General features: G+C 43.1%; 1 protein-coding gene across 1 annotated transcript in view; it reads left to right on the top strand.

The window, feature by feature from the left end:
• The window catches only part of LOC144308396 (amine oxidase [flavin-containing] A), a 70,220-nt gene that overhangs the window by 40,756 nt on the left and 14,631 nt on the right, over positions 1 to 14,833 (top strand). Inside the window, exons 4-7 of the mRNA XM_077888791.1 lie at positions 7,625 to 7,729; positions 8,497 to 8,588; positions 13,625 to 13,766; positions 14,423 to 14,572. Of these exons, the coding sequence (XP_077744917.1) occupies positions 7,625 to 7,729; positions 8,497 to 8,588; positions 13,625 to 13,766; positions 14,423 to 14,572 (489 nt within the window). The remainder of the gene's footprint in view (positions 1 to 7,624; positions 7,730 to 8,496; positions 8,589 to 13,624; positions 13,767 to 14,422; positions 14,573 to 14,833) is intronic.

Below are 14,833 nucleotides of genomic sequence, written 5' to 3'. Positions count from 1 at the left end.
TTCCCCTACTTTAGAGGTAGAAGAATGCCATAAGAATGCACATATTTGGTTCAAGGTCCTACAGAAGTGAGTGAGAGAGACAGACAGATATGGAAGTGGAATTGATAACTAAATTCAGCACACATAGAACTTGAATCTGAAGGGACAGATAATGATCACAATGTGGATACCTTCTATTTGAGCAGTCTAGTATTGTTTGCATAACACTTCATTTTGCTGTTTGCTTTGTGTTTGGATTTTATGCTACCAGAAGAAGAAAATTCTGGGTGGAGTCACAGAAAATGTGAGTGTTAATTATAGTTAAGTGTAATGATCACTTTGATCCCGAAAACTGTTGAACTGAGTCCTTTTCATATAAAGGACTTTACTCATGGCAGGCTCTCCAAGCAGAGGGATCGATTCCTGGACTCCTAGTCTATTTCCTTTGATTCTGACAGTGCTTGTGTCATTTGTCAGACTCAAATGATACGCTGGAAACCTCAGGCTGAGATTTAATTTTGTGTGTTTGCCAAAGTACCCAATGGCCTAGTTTCCACAGCCAGATCCAGCAGATAAATGTCTCTGTAAAAAATCTCAGGCTTCCGACACGATGGGCAGAAATCACCACCGGCCCACATTTGGTGCCCAGGGGGAGTCATAAAAGTGGACTCTGAGGCACAGATATGGGCACAGTCGCTCATTTACATAATTATTTGGGCCAAAAAAGTCCTGAGTGTCCCTGACTTTTCCCAACTTGTAGATTTTTAAAAACTCCTCTGATGTTCAAATGTAGGAAAGATTGTGCGGAGGATTTAATCGCTCCTGGTCCCCTCTCCCTCCCACATCTCCACCGTCGTGATCACAGGAGCCACTGCTGAAGCAAGTCCATGCAGTAAAGTGGCAGGGCTGCATCTGCCCAATCACTGGGTGACGCAAGGTGAATGCACTCAGTTCATAGCCAATCTGGCAAGAAGCTCTGCTTTGACCTTGACCCTCTCTACTTGCTCTGACGTACTTTCTCATTGTACTGCCTGGTTTCCAGGGGCAGAGTCCCAGCCTCGATACTCAGCACAGAGCACTTGCAATTTTAGCTCGACATACAAGTGATTTCATTTGATTTCTCCTGTTTGACTCAGTGTTGTGGGATGACATACATTCTTGTTCAGGAGACGTTCACATGAGACTGTATTCCCATTAGGGTCCTTTGGAAAATAAGTCCTTTGGTTATCAGGACTCCTCTTTCTAGTCCCTGTTCTTTGTGTTCCCTCAGGACCCTGCGAGCATCAGCCAGAATAGGAAGAAAGCATACCTAAGGGAATATTTTCTAAGCAACACTAATTCCAAAAGTGTTTTGCCAAAGAGGGAGTTTCCTGGTCAGATGTATTCTGGAAATGCTCCATGTTCTGCCCCTATCGTTGAGTGCCAAGATGTCTGTTAGCATATTAGGAGTCCTATGAGAACTGGCAGAAGAAAATTAAACAGAAAGACTTTAACTATAAGCTGAGATGTCCTAGATCCATGACCATGGAGCCCATTTTCGGGGGTTCATCCGTAAAGAATAAAGTGAGAAATACTCACACAGGAAATGGTTTTTGAGATTTTCATCTTTTTCTCTTTCCTTCAACACCTGACACATAAGGAGTTCGAGTAAATTTGATGGTAGTATTGATGATGGCTGTTTTAGAAAAGGTATGTATGTGGAGTTGATCGTTAAAAATCAGCGCTAAATTGGTGTTCATTAGAAGATCTTGTCTGAGGTGGGAAAAGAGGGTGTCATTTTGCATAGAAAGAGGCTGGACCCTTTCTGGAACCTGGAGGAGCTAGATGTGATATGAGATGGGCTCTACATGCAAGGCTTGTATCCCCCCACCCTTTAAAAAAAAGGTTTTATTTATCCATTTGAGGGAGAGAGCAAGAGAGAGCACAAGCAGGGAGCAGGGCAGAGGGAGAAGCAGACTCCCTGCTGAGGGGGGAGCCCGATGAGGGGCTCCATCCCAGGACCTTGGGATCATGACATAGCTGAAGGCAGATGCTCAGCCAACTGAGCCATCCAGGTACCTCTGTATTTCCCCCTTGTATTCCTCCATTTAACGAGTATTTCTTGGAACATTGGTATATACAAGGCAGTGTAGGAGATATAAATATGTGTGAGGTATAGTCCTTGTCGGGTGCATTGAAACTAGTTGGGTAAGTTCTTACATAAGTCAGTTTAATAGTATAGAAAATAGTGAGGTGCTATGAGCAACAAACAAAGTGCTCTAGTGTGTCAGAGGCAGCAGAAGTCATTTCCAGCTTCGGCAGCTAGGTAGGATCTTTGGGACCATGTTTCTCCCAGAGCTGTATTTACTCATGCCAACAACCTCTAGACCTAGAAAGCACATCCTCTTTTTTAAAAATTTTATTTATTTATTCATGAGAGACACAGAGTGAGGCAGAGACACAGGCAGAGGGAGAAGCAAGCTCCATGCAGGGAGCCCGATGTGGGACTTGATCTCCGGCCCCCAGGATCACGCCCTGGGCTGAAGGCAGTGCTAAACCGCTGAGCCACCCAGGCTGCCCCTAGAAAGCACATCCTAATAGGCTCCCAATGAAGGATTCAGCTCAGGGTCACTGCAGGTCCAATCTTCCTAACATGTTAATAAAGCTGTTCTGGAAAAACAGCCACTCATCCTCACAGTATAACACGTCCATCTTTTTTTCTAACTGCCTGTTTCTCCTGAGTTAATGGCATTTGTGAAAGAGGAAAATGCTCTGTCAATGATCTTTGCTTACCCAAGAGCCTCCAGAAAAGCTCATATTGTTGCTATCCTAATTGCTTTGTTTATAATGTCTGGATAGAACTAGAATCCCTTTGGAAAGGTGGCATGAATATTCATTTGAAACCTTGCATTCTTGATACCATGGCATCATTTGTACCTGAGCTAATTTTTTAAAAATATTTTATTTATTTATTCATGAGAGACATAGAGACAGAAGCAGAGACATAGGCAGAGGGAGAAGCAGGCTCCCTGCAGGGAGTCTGATGTGGGACTTGGTACCAGCACCTTGGGATCACGCCCTGATCCAAAGGCAGATGCTCAGCCACTGAGCCACCCAGGTGCCCCAGTACCTGAGCTTTTTCGTTGTCTTTTTCCTGAGATGAGACTGTACAGCTCCAGTGCTGCTGCATTGACGGATAGCCATGCTGGTCCTGAGAGAGGAACTGATAATAAGATGAAGTACCAGGTCCTGAGCAAACACCTAAGAATGTGCTGCCAGCCCTTGAAAGTTGTGTGAGAAGTTGTACATAGCAGTTTGGAAGTTCTCTTCAATACAGAGGAAGCAGAGGCATGAAAAATGCAAACCATAACGCTGTGCACATAGAAGAACAAACCCAGATGTTGGCTGAGTTCCCCAGGGACGTGGGTGGGCAGAGGAAAAGGCTGAAGATCGGATCCTGGGGAGTCAGTGGATGGAGGAAAGGAGGATTTTGCAAATAAAGCTGGACACTAGTTGGAGACGGCGCAAGCCGTGCGGTATGATGAGATAGATGTTTCCGTATCAGTTAGGATGGCTTGTATTTGGTAGAGTGGAATGATTTAGGTTTGAAGAGAGCTTGGCTACCTGCATTTGGAAAGAGGAATAAAATGAGTTTTTCAAACTATGAATACGACATAGTACCACCATCCTATTGAATGGGTGTCTTTTTTGATAATATCTTTATTTAAAGCATCATATGTACTGTAGAAAAGAAACCACCAAAAGATTTCTCTTAGAGACTTGTCAAAACAGTGAGACAAGGCTGCCAAGGAATTCATATGAGTTGGGTAGACTTGTTCCTAAACCAGTCTAGAACATATCTGTTTATCTTCAAGATGATTAAAAAAATATTTGGCAGCTCTCCTCGATGGCCTATGATACTCTTTAATAACACACACTTCCTTTTGTTTAACTAAAACAGAAAAGTACAGAGAGATGAAGCTCTCCAACATGCCGGTCAGTAAATGTTACTAGCTTACTCAGTACTTGGTATATTTTATTGGACCAACAAGAAAGAACGATGTGGGAGCTGTAAACTCTCAACTCCTGGCAATAGTCTCTTGTTATTACGAACTTCAGTACATTGAGGATGTGGTTTCTCAAAGGGATTTAAGTATTTGGGGCACAGTTCCAGGGACATTGTGTTCTACTCGACCTCAACCATTTCTACTGTGTCAGAGACACTATGCTTTAGAGATTAAAGGCCACTTTGGAAGGCTTGGAAGGCTTCAGAGTATAGGTACAAAATGAACTTGACCTTTACCCAAGATTTTGTTCCTTTTATTTTTCAAGAGCAGTAGCCATTTGGAAATATTGAGGAAGTCCTGACTCTTTTGTGAGAAAATGATACAATCATATTTAAGAGATTGAGAAGGTCTGGGTTTGCAGGCTGTTCTCACTCCATCAGGAGGCAGCTCCAGGCCCTGCTACTACACTAATTTAGGGATTCACGCACATAAAAAGTAGTCTTGAGTTCTCTAGTTTAGAAGCAGGCCACGGAGGAAATAAATCTCCAGGGGTTTCTGAGAAAGGAAGAGGTGACATATAGGTGCTGCCTATTTCCACATATATCCATTTCTTTAGCAAACTTAAGTTTTCTTCTTTTTTAAAGATTTATTTATTCATTTTAGAGAGAGAAGGATCATGAGTGGGAGGGGCAGAGGGGGAGAGGGAGAGAGAATCTCAAGCAGACTCTCCACCAAGTGTGGAACCCGGCATGGGGCTCAATCTCACTACCCTAAGATCATGACCTGAGCTGAAACCAAGAGTCAGATGCTTAACCAACTATGCCACCAGGGATCCCAGATTTAGGTTTTCTATGGAATGAGAGCAGAGAACCTGAACATGAAGAGTGAAACTAATTAATGAAATCCCTTTATCAACTTGATATCCCTGTCAATAGGATAAAAATTAATGTCCTAATGGGTCTTTATGATCATCTTTTAGAATTGCCATGGCTCCTGTTTGTCAAATGATTGCCAGGCTGGACTCCTCTCTCTTTGAATTGTTTAATTTTCCTGCCACCTCTTTGTTTATCAAGGCTCAGATCATGGGGTCTTTAGGCCGTGTGTGAAATAAGACTCTGGTTGGCATCATCCTGAGGAGAACTTGATTAGAAATGTGGGACACATTTGTTGAATTATATTTATGATACTTAATGCCCCCAGATGATTGAGCATGTTTGGTTTTATAAAAAAATACTTTTTTTTTCAAAGCAAAGATCGATTTTGTATGAGACTGTTCCTTGAGGATGAACACATTTTACAGAGGAAAATGTAGATTTCCCCCAATTTCAATTAAGGGAAGAACTGTAACAAGAACCAGCTGCTCTGAAGGCTGCCCATGAGCTGTTAACCCCAGTTGTCCTCCTCTCCAGAGCTAGCATAGCCTTCTGGGTAAAATGTCTGCCCATTTTTCTCCAGACATGCTTCCTCATTTTCTTTGGTTGACCCTGTTTTCTCAACTTCCAGCTTATACCCCAGAGCTTCTTTGTCTCCATTTTTATTCCTTTTAAACATAAAAGATTTGTGTGGAAGATTTCTACATTTCACATTTCCACACTCTGCTTTATCCAGTTGGGAAGGTTCAGATATCTCTAGAACAAACCTATCTCTACATTCTATCAACCCTATAGGAGGGACAGAAAGCTTAATGTTTATGAGCAAAGGCTTTGGAAACAGGAAAATTTCCGTTCTACTGTTTTCCAGCTAATATCCCTGGGCTTTAGTTTCCTCCTTTATAGGATGGAAATATTAATAGTGCTTGCCTCCACAGGGTTGCGGGGAGAGAGTGCGTATGGAGAGCTTAGTCAGGGCCAGGCATGGAGAAAGATCTCAATAAATGTTAGTAATAATGGTAGTGATAGTGGTGGTGGTGATGATAAAGGTTTGGAGTCTCAGTCCTGTTGCAGCATTACAACATCACATTTTTCAAATAAGAAATCAGATCACATAATCTGCCAAGGTTATTTGAATTTGCTACTGTGGCAGGCAAAATTAGTTGTCACTTAATGGCTGCCGTATAGCGTTACTCAGTTGAAGAGTGCATGGGTGCATGCATGCGTGTGTAAGTGTGTGCACATGAATGCAAATACTTTTAGGTCTTATGTCCCTACCTTGATGGTCAGGAGTTTTGCTTTAGCTCTCTTCCCACGTTTTTTTTTTTAATCTGACACAGTAGTTAATACTGTGCAGTGCACACAGTAGGCTTTCTGCGAATATTGAGTATGTTTTTATTTAATAGAAAATAAGTCTTGTGCAAAATTGAATAAATAGACAATATTTTGATCTTATGAATGTTTTATTTTTAGAGGAACTACATTAGGAATAAAACCTTAGAAAATACCTAGACCTGGTCTTTCTTCTCAAGGATTCACTTCCTCCTCACTCTGGTGTTTGCGTAGCACAAGACTTGTCCCACAATGGAAATGAAGTCAATGGTGGCAAATAATTAGCTATCTTTATGTTAGATGTCTCGGTACCAAGCAATAGAAAGCCAACCTTGGCTGACGAGAGATTTATTTTTTTTTAATTTTTTAAAAAGATTTTATTTATTTATTCATGAAAGACACAGAGAGGCAGAGACCTAAGCAGAGGGAGAAGCAAGCTCTCTGTGGGGAGCCTGATGTGGGACTCGATCCCCAGGACACAGGGATCACAATCTGAGCCAAAGGCAGGTGTCCCTAATAAGAGGGATATAGTGAACGGTTATTAAAGAGCCCAGAGAATCAACAGGAGGCTGGAGGGCCAAGTTTAGGAATAGGCAGTAATCAGGGGAGCTTTGGCAAGTTAGGGGCAGGAACCACAGCCATGGTCTTTAGAGCTGGAAGCATCGTGCAGCATGCTGCCATGGGGAAGGAGAACCCAGAGTTAGCTTTCTTCTGTTGTTGGGTGACTCATTCGAGGATTAGAAGTCAGAGGGGGTAGAGAAAGGATCTAGCCCATCACCTGCGATAATGGGAGATGATACCCAAGACCCTCTTCCCTATACATCTATCCACAAAGGAGGAGAGACAGTTCCCCAAAAAGAAACCAGGATAATAATTGGGAAAGAAACATGGATGCTGGGCAACCAAAAAATGTCAAATGCCCATTATTCTCTTTCTCATATGTTGAGTCATGACGTTAGGCATGGTCGGTCGTCCAGCCGATCTTTATTTAGCCCGTGTGAACCCTAAAACACAGTCTGAGATGTTCTGCTTTGTTGTTCCGGTCTTCTGGGTGGTTCAAGGATAGTCTTCCGTGTCATCATCCTGCTCTCATCTGAGTGGGAAGCATCCCTTCCAAAGAGATTAGATAGGAACTTGAGGGTTGAGAATATTGTGGCATCAGCATTAGATATTAGGATGAACTACCTTTATTTATTTTCTCTATGTAAGTAGGAGTAAGTTCACAGCTATTTTTTACTGTTAATCAAATACAGGTAACACAACACCAGAGGACTTTTTGCTAATCTAACTGAAGTTTGGGGCCTATATAAGTAAAATATATTTACTTTCTATCAAAGGCGATGCTTTTGCAACAGGAGAGGATACTGTTAGTTTGAAAATGGCCTTTATGTTGGCTGGGTTTTGTTTTTTAGAATGCCATTCTCATTTAAGGTATTATCCTTTGCTTCTATGTTGTAGGGGAAAACTTACCCATTCCGAGGAGCCTTTCCTCCGGTATGGAATCCTATCGCATATTTGGATTACAACAACCTGTGGCGGACAATGGATAACATGGGGAAGGAGGTAAAGTGTGTGTTCAGCTTACATGTGACCTGTTACTAATAACAACAGCAACTGTTTAACATCCTTCAGTTCAGGGAACATTGCTCTGGACATTAACACATATCATTTCCAACGCACCCAGATCCTCTGCGAAGTCGATAGTATTTCCCCTTACAAGGAAAATGAGTGCAATGAGGATTATAGGGTAATTTCCCCAACACCACACAGCAAGGGAACCAGGATTCAAACCCACATCTCTCTGATTATAATGCCTATGTGCTTTCAACTTTATGCCACTGAGAATTTGTGTGGTGTATTTTTGCCAGGTATCCTACTCATAGTTGCCTTATCCATGTGTGATGCTCCTTTCGATAGTAAAATAAAGAGGATTGTTCCCCCACAGTTTTTGTACCTAGTGCCAGGCTCCATAAGATCACTCTCACACACTTAAATTGGGGACTTAAAATGGGCATTGGCTTTCAATAATAATGATCATCATCATCATCATCATTACATATTAATTTACATACACATTTATTCCCCCCCTTTTGCATGACCATCATCATAATTATTATAATCATTATTATTATTATGGAAACATCATTAAGGCATAGAATCCAGAGATCTATACATCCCAAACCCATCACTATCTATATTAGAATTCTGTGCCAATCACACATTCCAACACAGACACAGAGACTGCTTTTCAGAGTTTGTCCTGAAGGCCTCTTGGCAAGATAGTGGGCAGTAACCATTACACCTGAATGTGGGCCCTTCTTCCTCCACAGATTCCAGCAGATGCACCATGGGAGGCCCCACATGCCGAGGAATGGGACAAGATGACTATGAAGGATCTTATCGATAAAATCTGCTGGACAAAGTAATCTTGACTATTTAGAATTGACTTACTATCTTTCCTTTGGATCTTTCTGTCCTATCTTGAACTACAATGGGGTTTTTCTCTTTTCTTTTTTTTAAGATTTTTATTTTTAAAGTATTCTCTACATCTGACACAGGGCTTGAACTCACAGCCCCAAGATCAGGAGTTGCATGCTCCACCTACTGAGCCAGCTAGGCACCCCTGCAGTGTTTTTTTTCAATAAGTTATAGGAAAGAAGGTTAGAGGAAACCTAATGATCAGTCAGTAGCAACTTTGAGGTAACTTTAGACACTTCAGAGTGGGTTTGAACATAGAATGAATCTAAAACATAAGAAAAAGAGGAGGTGAATTAAGTGGAATTTTTTTTAATGAAAGCGCTGTATGATTTGCAATAAAACAAGTAATTGTGTATTCAAATTATATAGCAGTCAGCTACAGAAGCAATTTGAGAAGATATTAAAGTAATTCCATACAGCTGTAGAAAAATGTGGAACAGAAGGCAAGCTAGTCTATTTTAATGAAAAATATAAATTTTATGATGTTTTCAATGAGAACCTGTGTAATGAGTTGAGTTACTTATAGATTGTTTAGTCAGCTTTTTGGGGCTGCTATGTGAAAGCATTGTACCAGTCAGTGAGGAATGGTGGTGAAAGCATTAGGCATGGCCTCTAAACTCATGGAGTTAATATTATTCTAGCAGGAGAGACTGACATTATCCACATAATTCCATAATGTTACCAGAGTGACTGTAACAGGGCTTTTGATCTGAGGGGAAGGAAGAGATTCTTGGATGCAGCAATCTTTAAACATAAACCAAGGACTTAGTGCATCAACTAAAAATTAATCACAGAAGATGGGAGGAGATAGGAAAGGGTGGACAGTGTGGAGGACATGGTATTTTCCAGGAATACCATATAGTGAATGAAAGAGAGAGAGAGCAGAAAGATGATGGTGTGGAGGGAAATGTTTTCTAGAAACGAGCCATAGTATTTGGGTATAGACAAGAAGGGAAGATGATGTGGGAATATCAAATCTACAAGGAATGTGCCACAGTGGATGAGGGGAGGCCAGATGTATAGATAGTATGGAGATGACATGTTCCAGGAGTGAGCCTTAGCAGATAGGGAGAGAAAGGAAGAGTGGATGGTGTGGGGGAATGGTATCTTCAAGGAATGAGCCACAGTGGAAGGGGTGAAAAATGAAAGTTGGATGATGTATGCATGCAGATGGTATCATCCATGAATGAGCCACAGTGTATGCTGGTAGACAAAAAAGCTGGATGTTGTATAGGGAAAAGTTATCTTTCAAGAATGATCCAATTGATGGGGTAGAGAATAAGGATGAAATGTATGAAGGGATGGTATTTTCTAGGTATGAAACCAAGTGGATTGGGGAAGGCAAGAATGGATATTTGGTGGGATGTATCTTCCATGAATGAGCTTAATCATGGAGAGAGACAGGAAAGTTTGACCATGTGGGGGAATGCTGCCTTCCAGGAATGAGCCACCGATGGGGGAGACAAGAAGAATGGAATGTGTGAGAGGATTGTATCTTCCAGGAATGAGCTACAGTGGATAGGGGTAGATAGGAAAGATGGATGATGTGAATAGATTTTATCTTCCAAGAATGAGCCACTTGGATGGGGGGGGTGGGATATAGGAAAGCTGGATATATGGGGGTGATGGTATCTTCCAGGAAGGAACCAAATGGATGAGGGGGACAAAGGAAGAGAGGATGGTGTAGGAGAATGGTTTCTCCCAAGAATGAACCATAATTGACGGGGGAAATAGGAAGGCTGTGAGGCAATGGTAACTTCCAGGAATGAGCCACATGAATAAGGGGAGCCAGGAAAGCTGGATGGTGTAGAACGATGGTTTCTTCCAGGAATGAGCTACACAGATGGGAGGAGAGAGGAAGGATGGATGGTGTGGGTAGATTTTATCTTCCAGGAATGAGCAACATGGATGAGGGGTGGATAGAAAAGAAGATGGTATCTTCATGGATAGAAAAGGTGACAGTATCTTCCTGGAAGGGGATAGACTGGAAGAGTTGATGGTGTGACCAGATGGAATGAGCCCTGATGGATGGGGGGGAAGAAAGGATGGTACCTTCCAGGAATAGGCCATGGTGGACAGAGTGGGGGAAAGATAGTAAGGATGAATGGTGGGATGGCTTCTTCCTGGAAGAGCAGTTTATGGAGGTAGACAAGAAGAGTGGATGGTGTTGAGGGGATGGTATCTTCCAGGAATGAGCCACAGTGGGGGAGATAAGGAAGGGAGGATGGTATGAAATGATGGTATCATCAAGGAAAAAGCTACAGTGACTCTGGGTGGGGGACAGGAAGGGTAGACGATATGGAAACAAGGTATCTTCCAAGAATGAGCCAGTTGGCGAGACTGAAAGGATGGTTGATGTGGTGGATAGTATCTTTGAGGAATGCATCAATTGATGGGGGACATAGGAAGAGTAGAAATAGTTGAGGGGATAGTATCTTCCAGAAATGCACCACTGTAGGGGGACAGAGGAAGGGTGGATGGCTGGAGGGGAAATTTATTTTTCAGGAAAGAATAATAGTGATGGAGGTAGGGGCGGAGGACTGGGAGACTGGATGATGTAGTCCAGCTATCCTCTTAGAAACAACACAGTGGATGTAGGAGGGAAGATGGAGGTTGGGAGATGGTATCTTCCAGGAATGAGCCACAGGCTATAGGGGGACACGTGAGGGTTGTACTGGAGAGAGGGGTATGGTATCTTCTAGAAATGAGCCATATAGATGAGGGAGATAGGAAGACTGGGTAGTGAGGGTAGATGGTATATTTTAGGAATGAACTACATGGATGGGGAGACAAGAAGACTGGGTAATGAGGGTGGATGGTATCCTCTAGGAATGAACCACATGGATGGGGGAGTCAGCAAAGACGGATGTGGTGGGAAATGTTACCTTCCAGGAATGAGCCATAATCCATGGAGGTAGACAGGAAGGATGTGGAGGTGGGGGGGAGCGGCGGGCAATGATATCTTCCAGGAATGAGCCACAGTAAATCGGGAAGATGGGAAAGCTGGATGGTATGGAGGAATGGTATCACTCAGGAATGAGCTACAGTGACTGTGAGGGGAGGTAGGAAGGGTAGATCAAGTAGGAACATAGTATCTTCCAGAAATGAGCCTCAGTGGATAGGAAAGACAGGAAGGATGGATGGTATGGGGAGTTGATACATTCTAGAAGTACACAGTAATGGTTGGCAGTGGAGAGGATGAGTGGATAGTGTGGTGGGATGGTATCTTCTGGGAATGAGCCACTGTGGATGGGGGAGGCAGGAAAGTTGGAAGGTGTGGGAAGATGGTATGTTCCAGGAATGAGCCATTGTAGAATGGGAGGAGACTGGAGGTGTGGTTGGTGTGTTGGGAAGGTTTCTTGCAGAAATGAGCTACAGGGTTGAGGGTGGATGGGGAAGGGGAGATGATGTGGGATGGTAGTCTTTTCCAAGAATGAACCACAGTGCATGTGGGAAGACAATAAGGATTTGTGGCTTGGTAGGATGGTATCTTCCAGGAATGAGCCATAGTAGATGTTGGGGAATAGGAAGGGTGGATGGCCTGTTGTGAGTTGGTATCTTCCCGGAAGGAACCACAGGGACTCAGGTATTGGGGTGAGGTGGGGGGGAGATAGTAGCTACAGGAAGGATGCATGGTTTAGGGGATGGTATTTTCTGGTCGTGAACTACAGTGACTGTGGATTGGCAGACCAGAATACAGATGATGTTTGGACCCAGTATCTTCCAGGAATGAGCCATAGTGGATGGAGGAGACAGGAAAAGAGAATGTTGTGAGGGGATGATACTATCCAGGAATGAGCCACAGTGACTGAGGGAGGAAACTGGAAGGGTGAATGATATGGCAGGTAACTTCCAGGAATGAGGTGTAGTAGATGAGTGTAGACAGTATAGAGGAGTGATGCTGGGGGATGGTATCACAGGAATGAGCCAGGCATAGGGGAGATATAAAGTGAATGTTGTTAGGGGAATGGTACCTTCCGGTAACGGACCACTGGATGGGGGAGGCTGGAGGCGCGAATAGTGTGATTGGTGGTATCTTCCAGGAATGAGCTTTGTGAATGGTGGGAGATAGAAAGGGTGGATGGTGTGGGAGATGGCATTTTCCACGTAGAGAGAACAGAAAACAGCTCTTGAAGGCCTTGAGATGGGAAATTGATATGTTTTTGTTATGATATGACAGTGTGCCTGGACTCTTAAGGATATCATGAGAAAGTAATGTAATTAGCTGGCAGAGAGTTGGTTGAGAGGCTGATGGTGGAAGATAGAACAGCCGCATTCAAGATTTTTGCGTCTTGCCATGAATGCCATTGAAGGGTTTTGTGGCAAGTGGTTTTTGTTTTGTTTTGCATTGTCAAAGGACATCATTGGCTGTAAATGGCAAAGAATCAAAAGGGGCTGTAGTCATAATAAACCAGATAGGGATTTACCAGGAGGAGCCATCACTTTTATAACCCAGGTAAGGGACGTTAGACTAGACCAGGGTGAGGACAGTTGTTCAAATAAATGAGAACTGTATCCTTAATGATCCCTCATAAGCATATTGACTGTTTTTAGACTGTACCAAAATTAATATATTTGGAGCTAACCTGTAACTGCCTCAAAGCAGAGGAAAAGTTTATTTTCACCAGGAGTTAAAATATGTATTCCTTCAGAGATTTGTTTTTTTCCCCCAGATGCAGTACACATGCTGTTTAACCACACTAAATTGTGTTTTAAAAACATGCTGTCCGGGGTGTGTGGGTGGCTCAGTCAGTTAAGCATCTGCCTTCCGCTCAGGTCATGATCCCAAGGTTCTGGGATCCAGTCCCGCTTTGGGCTTCCTGCTCACTGGGGAGCCTGCCTCTCCCTCTCCCGCTGCTGCTCCTCCTGTTTGGGCTATCTCTGTCTCAAATAAATAAAATCTTTAAAAGAAGAAAAAGATGCTGTTCTGGGCAGCATGTCTGTATTTACACCTGACTGCCACTTTTGTTGCATGACCAGGACTGCTAGGAGGTTTGCATCCCTCTTTGTGAATATCAATGTGACCTCTGAGCCCCACGAGGTGTCTGCGCTCTGGTTCCTGTGGTATGTGAAGCAGTGCGGAGGTACCACTCGGATATTCTCGGTGACCAATGGAGGCCAGGTATGGAGTTCGTTTGCGCCCTCTAACTTCATTTGTGGTTTTGCCCTCACCCAATGTGGCATCTTAATAACCACTCCCGTGTTTGGAAACGTGAGTGAATTTGAACTGTGAATTTTTGAAATAGTATCAACAGACTTGTCTGAAACCAAAAGTTCTCCTTTCCTTTTTCTCGTTCCTGGAGATGAGTTCACAGCTAAAGAATGTTTCATTTTGAAATAATTAGGTTTCGGAAATTGGGTTCCTTCCTTTTGTGGGGAGGTGGGTAAAATTAGTCTAGCTCTGTGGGAGGAGCTTAGTGACTCCGACCAACTGATTTTCAAAAACTTCCAGAACCAGTAAAATCACTGTACTTAAAGTCGGCTCGGTCCAGACAGGCTCTTGTCCCATAGTGCAAGGTGTAGAGTCTTTCTCCACTAAGTGAATAATTCCTCTCCTCAGGAGGTCTCCAGAACTCCCTAAATTCTTGTGGCCACAAGAGTTATTGGCCATTTAACCCTTAGCTTTAGCCAGTGTGGACCAGTTGCATCTTGGAAGTGTGTTTATACTTAGAAATTCCCCATTGCTTCTTTTGACCTGTGTTTTGCTTTCTGACCTATTGACGACCAATATTTGGTGATTTGGTGTTTCTAGTCCTCATTGCCTCCCTTCTTCTATAGGAACGGAAGTTTGTGGGAGGATCCGGTCAAGTGAGTGAACGGATAATGGAGCGCCTTGGGGACAGAGTCAAGCTGAAGCGCCCTGTCACCTATGTTGACCAGTCAGATGACAACATCATCATAGAGACACTGAATCATGAACTTTATGAGGTAATTCAGCCTAGTCAGAAGGAGCACATACTAGATAGGCCTCGTGTCTTTGGCGGCTTCTAACCAAAATATAATCCAAGCAGTGGTATAATTTGTGCTGGTAGGTTTTCAGCTCCACCTTCCAAATTACCATTTATGATTCGCCTGCCCTGTCTGTGAGTGTGGCCTCAGTTTGTATTGTGGTTACTGCTCAGGGTCATTCTAAATGATCACCATGATGTTTCTCACCATCTGTACAGACTGAGACTCACAGGTCTGAGG

The sequence above is a fragment of the Canis aureus genome, chromosome X (genome assembly GCF_053574225.1).
Source record: "Canis aureus isolate CA01 chromosome X, VMU_Caureus_v.1.0, whole genome shotgun sequence".
In the NCBI taxonomy this organism is placed as follows: Eukaryota; Metazoa; Chordata; class Mammalia; order Carnivora; family Canidae; genus Canis; species Canis aureus.
This window is presented reverse-complemented; position numbering and strand designations above follow the sequence as displayed.